The sequence below is a fragment of the Symphalangus syndactylus genome, chromosome 13 (assembly GCF_028878055.3).
Source record: "Symphalangus syndactylus isolate Jambi chromosome 13, NHGRI_mSymSyn1-v2.1_pri, whole genome shotgun sequence".
In the NCBI taxonomy this organism is placed as follows: Eukaryota; Metazoa; Chordata; class Mammalia; order Primates; family Hylobatidae; genus Symphalangus; species Symphalangus syndactylus.
Window position 1 is genome coordinate 57,113,842 of NC_072435.2, and position 6,000 is coordinate 57,119,841.

Here is a 6,000-nt window from a genome sequence, read left to right on the forward strand (position 1 = left end):
CTGAGCCACCAGGCAAGGCAATATGCTACAGTCATTAATTACAGGACACCAAGGAGTAAAGTTTTATAGAGACATGCCCTTTGATTTCCCATGGCATAAACCAAGCCCCCAGAGAGACTGTCAGGCTCAGAGTCAACACAGATGAATTCTTCCTGCAAATTCAGCAAATGTAGCACCAATAAAACATCTCTAACAGGTTTCTGCTGCAGCTTTTGTTAACTGGCACCCAGAATTTAAAAGGCAAAAGCCATTATCATCCCCAGATCCCACAGTAAATAAGCCATGCTTTGCTGCAGACAGACAAGGCATAAGAGCTCCAGGGCCTCAAAGACCCACAGAACAAGTCTCTGAGCCCCAGAGGCCAGGACCCCCGCTGCCCTGGCAATAACCAAGACCCAGTGAGCAGCCCAGGACCAAGAACGGAGTGACCAAGACCGAGGCCAGTCCCCAAGGAGGGTATGATGCCACTGCCCCTGCAAGCCGTCTCTGTCTCCATACAACCCACACACCTATATCAGTACTGGGCCACCCTCTCCTCAACAGCCATCTGCAGGGCTCTTACCTAAGGCTTAGGGACCCCCAAGGATTCATCTTCAAATTCAGGGGCTCCATCTACTTGGATGGGAAAAAGCTATACCTTCATTTTCGCTAACTGCCAATTCAAATTTACATTTTCTTCAGTTATTAACATAAGCAATAAACTACTCAGTGTCAGCAGTGCACGTTAATCTGTCACCAAAAATCAAAGGTATTTTAATATCACGTTATTGCTCTTCCAGTATCTCGAAATACCACTTTTGCTCCTCACAACTTCAAAGTTAAAGTAGTTAGGCCAGGCGCAGTGGCTCATGCCTATCATCCCAGCACTGTGGGAGGCAGGAATTAGAGACCAGAATGGGCAACATGGCAAAACCCCATCTCTACCGAAAACAAAAAAATTAGCCGAGAATAGTGGCTTGTGCATGTGGTCCCAGCTACCCGGGAGGCTGAGGCAGGAGGATCGCTTGAGCCCTGGAGGCGGAGACTACAGTGAGCCGAGATTGCAACACTACACTCCAGCCCAGGGGACAGGGCGAGATCCTGTCTCAAATTTATATAACATTTTGATACCTGTATTTCCATATAATTGGGTTTTATTTTTGTAATATTATGTACTTATTTCATACATTTAAAAACATTATGCCAGCCAGGTGCGGTGGCTCATGCCTATAATCCCAACATTTGGGAGGCCGACACGGGCAGATCACCTGAGGTCAGGAGTTCGATACCACCTGGCTGACATGGTGAGACCCTGTGTCTACTAAAAATACAAAAATTAGCCGGGCATAGTGGCACACACCTATAATCCCAGCCACTCGGGAGGCTGAGGCAGGAGAATCACTTGAACCTGGGAGGCGGAGGTTGCAGTGAGCCGAGATCAAGCCACTGCACTCCAGCCTGGGTGAAAGAGCGAGACTCCGTTTCAAAAAAAAAAAAAAACCTGATGCCAAGAATGGTGCGTAGGTTTCACTGATGCCCGTGGGGTCTACCGCATAGACAAGGAAAGATCTCTGCACTAGAATGTAGAGCTACTGGCCAGGCGTGGTGGCTCACGCCTATAATCCCGGCACTTTGGCAGGCTGAGGTAGGTGGATCATGAGGTCAGGAGTTCGAGACCAGCCTGGCCAACATAATGAAACCCCATCTCTATTAAAAATACAAAAAAATTAGCCAGGCATGGTAGCGGTCACCTGTAATCCCAGCTACTCAGGAGGCTGAGGCAGGAGAACCACTTGAACCCAGGAGGCAGAGGTTGCAGTGAGCCAAGATCACGCCACTGCACTCCAGCCCAGGTGACAGTGCAAGACTCCCTCTCAAAAAAAAAAAAAAAATGTGGAGCCACTTCTAGATAGGGTCACACCGCTAAGCTCCCAGTAGGAGAGGCCAGCCAAGGACCAGCCACTTCCTCCCCTCAGCCTCCAGCGTGGGGCCAGGCACCAGACAGATGCTTGGGCAGCCCAATGGGCACTGGACCGTAAGCGCCAGGCTCGAGAGGGTCGCCACGGCTGAAGAGGACCTTGAGGCAACTGGCCAGCAACCGCTACCTTGCACCTCTCTCTCCTGGGGAGGATCGGGGTGCCAAGCATACACAGAAACCAAGAGAGGGCTGTGTGGAGTCAGGACCTGGGAAAGAGCCAGGGAAGGCACAGGGATACTCAGTGGCCAGCCTGCCTCCCACAGGCCCACCCGTCCCCAGCCCCCAGAGTCGGCCTGAGTCTTCTGCTCCTGGAGCACAAGGTTCACATTAGGGTGGGGTCGGGCTCTTGACCCAGAATGTGAGTTCTGCAGAAGACTCTCCAGAAGAATGCTGACTCCAGTGTAACCTATGGCCCAACAGAGGTACACGCCCAGAGCAGCTCACTTGTTGCCTCTTTCTGGCTCTGCAACAGCTCCTGGGAGCCACTCAGTTAAAGAATTAAAGCTATTTCTTCATCCTACTCCTCGGAATTCTGTCCCTATTCCCCACCATGACTCCTTCCCTCAATCACTGGGAGTCTCCCAGGAAAGCAGGATGGGATGCTGGACTAATTTAGAGTAAATCCCCTTTTCATTCATTTCACCAAGCACCAATCACAGGGCAGCCACAGACTGGCCCTGGGGATACAACAGAACCCCTGGGCTCTAAGGATGCTAGGAGAGGCATGAAGGGAAGCAACTCCTAACCCACAATGGGCAGACGTGGAAATGTGTACTGCTGGGGAGAAAACTGAGTGCTCTGGAGTTCCGAGCACTAAGCCTTTACCAGAGGGCTGGGAAAAGCTTCTGGGAAAGGGAACCATCTGAGCCGGGCCTGCAAATATGTGAACAATCACATAGAGGACAAGAGCATTCCAGGGCTAGTGGGTGAGTGTGCAAGCGAAGAAGGGAATGGAAAAAGCCATGTAGGGGAGCAGATGCAGACAGGTCTGGCTGGAGCTGACAGATTTCAAATTATCAACCCTGTCTGTGGAAAGCTCAAAGCATTGTTCAAGGAGACAGCAGTGCCACCAAGTGCCATGGGATACGGACCCCTCTCCATGAGGGGATGGGAGGTGACCTCAGAGCACTCTGTCTCAACCTGAAGCCTATACCCAGGCTAGCAAGAGAAAGTAGGATCAACCCTGAAACACCCCGCGTCTTAAAAAGAGAGATGCATTCTGAGTAGATTCTTGAGTTTCAAATTGAATCTGAGATGCTAGTTTAGGGCTTCCCCTACTCCCCAAATCATATGGGGCACACCCCAGTCACCTGGAACTCTCATGGACCCCCTCTGTCCCAGGCTCCGGTAGGATTCTAGAGACAACCAAATCCAACTCCCAGGGAGCCCACGGCAATGACCATGACTTGCTGGCATCATGCCTCGTTATGCCTGACTCTATGATCTGTCCTGTGAGTGCAGCTAGGAGCTGAGCTTTGCAGGAAACATACTTAATCATTCTGCTCTTAAGGAAGCCACTGGGGTCAACCTCAGGCTCAAAGTACCCACAGGAAAGCCCCATACCAGACTGGGATGGCTCTTCCCAAGGAGACTGCCAGGCTCTGGAAGCTCCCACACCCTCTCAATAGCACACCTCTCTAAGACCTGCCACTCTGTTTTGCCTCCCTCAGCCACCCTCTGTGGTGGCCCAGAGAATCGGTTCTGCTAGAAAAGCTCTCATTCTGGGGCCAGGCGCGGCGGCTCACACCTGTAATCCTAGCACTTTGGGAGGCGGAGGCGGGTGGATCACCTGAGGTGAAGAGTTCGAGACCAGTCTGGCCAACATGGTGAAACCCCATCTCTACTAAAAATACAAAAAATTAGCTGAGTGTGGTGGCACACACCTGTAATTCCAGCTGCTCATGAGGCTGAGGCAGAAGACTCGTTTGAACCTGGGAGGCGGAGGTTGTAGTGAGCTGAGATAGTGCCATTGCACTCCAGCCTGCGCAACAAGAGCAAAACTACATCTCAAAAAAAAAGAAAGAAAGAGAAAAAGAAAAGCTCTCATTCCAGGATCCAGTCAGTTCCAGACTTGCTCCCATCCAGACATCAGCTTGGTTCCTTCAGGAGAGCAGCAGGTCTCAGGCCAGCTTGGAGTCCTGAACCCAAATGCAACCCCTGGCACTCCCTGTGAGCACCGAGCCAGCCTAACCAGAGAGACAGCACACCCACAGCTGGGCACCAGCCTGCTCATTCTACCCTTTAAAAGGGTCACAGGCTGGATTCAAGGATCTGACCCTGAGTTCCTCGACACCCATCTGAGACTTTGTCTGCACTGTTCTCTACCTGAAGGGAGTCTCATCGCTGAAGGACTAGCACAAAAGTCATCCAGGGAGTGAAGCCTTCCCACACTTTACCTGAGCTCAGAGTTCATGTCCCTCCTTTGCAAATGCCAAGACCACAGGCGAGCAGATGGATGACAGAGTCCCATGTGTCCATCTGCTCCAGTGGCCTATGAATACCTTAAGGGAAGGCCCAATGCTATTCCTGGAATACAGCAGGTGCCCACAAAATATTTGATTTGTATGCTCTAAGCTCCCTCAACCTTGGGGGCCACCTTAGAACCCACTTTCTGTTGCCATTTTTCCCTGCATCTTAAAAAGAGAAATGCATTCAGTCCACCAGATCCCCCATTCTGACCTCAGTTTCCAACCTGGCATCTGGAATACTGCCCCCTCCTACACCATGCCCCCCTACCCCACTGTATCACGAGACCCACACCTTCTCCCACTGAACTCACACATAGCTCAGGGGAGCCTAATCTTTAAAAAACAGATCCAACAGCTTATAACAAAACCCTCCCAGCCCCCCAGGGCAAAGTCTGAAGACGCCACCTGGAACACCACATTTTCCAGCCCCAGGCATGCACTCCTGTCCCCAGAACACTCTGAAGTCTCAACCTTTGTCCCTTACCCTGGGTTCAGATGCTCCCTATCTGGGAGATTCCGCCCAACGCTCCGGTGAACCCATCTATCCACCCTTCCTCCCACCATGACCACTCAGCTTTCTTTCATTCAGCCCAGTATGGAGCACCTACTGTGTGCAAGGCACTGGGCTAATGAGAAGCAGGTAACATACCTGTCCTTGCACTCTAAATGCAGAGAAGATAATGAACAAGTACAAACAATGCTCTATATACTTTATCAGGTGATGATGAGGGCACAAAAAGTGGGACAGATGGTTAGAGAAGGATTCCCTGAGGGGGTGACATTTGACCCCTGAAAGAAATGGGGACGTGCCCTGCTGGGAAAAGGGAATTCCAAGTCCGTCTCGAATACCGCCTCCTCCGGGAAGCGCCCAGGTCCCTGGGGTCCTCGCAACGCCGCCCTCCCACCCGGGGGTCTTGGCAGCGAACATGCGTGTCGACCCCAGCCCCCACCGCAGCCGCACATGGTGGGGCCGCCAGACGTGGGCAGGTGGGGCCGGAGCCAGCCAGGAGGGTGGAGAGGAGCTGCGGCCCCCGCGCTGACCCTGACTCGGAGCGTGCAGCTCGCCGACCCGCGCTCGGACTCTGGGCCGATGGGAAGAGGCGCCTACCCGCGGCATTCAGCGAGCCTGGCTGAGCTCTCACCCGCGGTCCGGCCAGGACACCCATGCCCCTCTCCACGCCAGCGGGAAAGAGCGAGGGAGATGCAGCACTCACCCGCTGGCCGCCGCCATGTTAGCCCGGCATCTGCGTCACGGGAAGTGCGGCGTCAGCTGAGCCCCTCCGAGTCCCAATACATGGGGCGGGGTAAGGGCGGGGCAGGGGGCGGAGCCTGGAGTCCTTCACCCACCTCCTTCAGAGCCAAACTCCATGGGACGGGAAGGGGCGGTACCTGGGGAAGGGCGGAGCCCCGATGGGACGGGGCTCCCGGAGAGGGGCGGGCCCAAGAGCTCGGCCAGGATAAATGGGCGGGCTGCCGGCTAGAGACAGTAGGTCGGGTTAGCGGGCAGCATCTGCGGCCTTTGCGTGGTGGGAGGGAGGTCCTGAAGCAGAGGACACCTTTGATTCTGGTTCAGCC

The 6,000-nt window shown here is 53.5% G+C and overlaps 1 protein-coding gene across 8 annotated transcripts in view; it reads right to left on the bottom strand.

Moving 5' to 3' along the window:
• Positions 1–5,755, bottom strand: part of PEPD (peptidase D) — a 136,507-nt gene extending 130,752 nt beyond the window's left edge. For 3 of the 8 annotated variants that reach the window (XM_055236221.2, XM_055236220.2, XM_063614065.1), the window contains exon 1: positions 5,640–5,720. In XM_055236221.2, coding sequence (XP_055092196.1) covers positions 5,640–5,656 — 17 coding nt within the window. In that variant the 5' untranslated portion in view covers positions 5,657–5,720. Of the gene's footprint in view, positions 1–3,840; positions 3,958–5,533 lie in introns of all 8 variants that reach the window. The other 5 variants (XM_055236215.2, XM_063614062.1, XM_063614064.1 and 2 more) reach the window with 4 other exon arrangements.
• Positions 5,756–6,000: the final 245 nt, after the last annotated feature.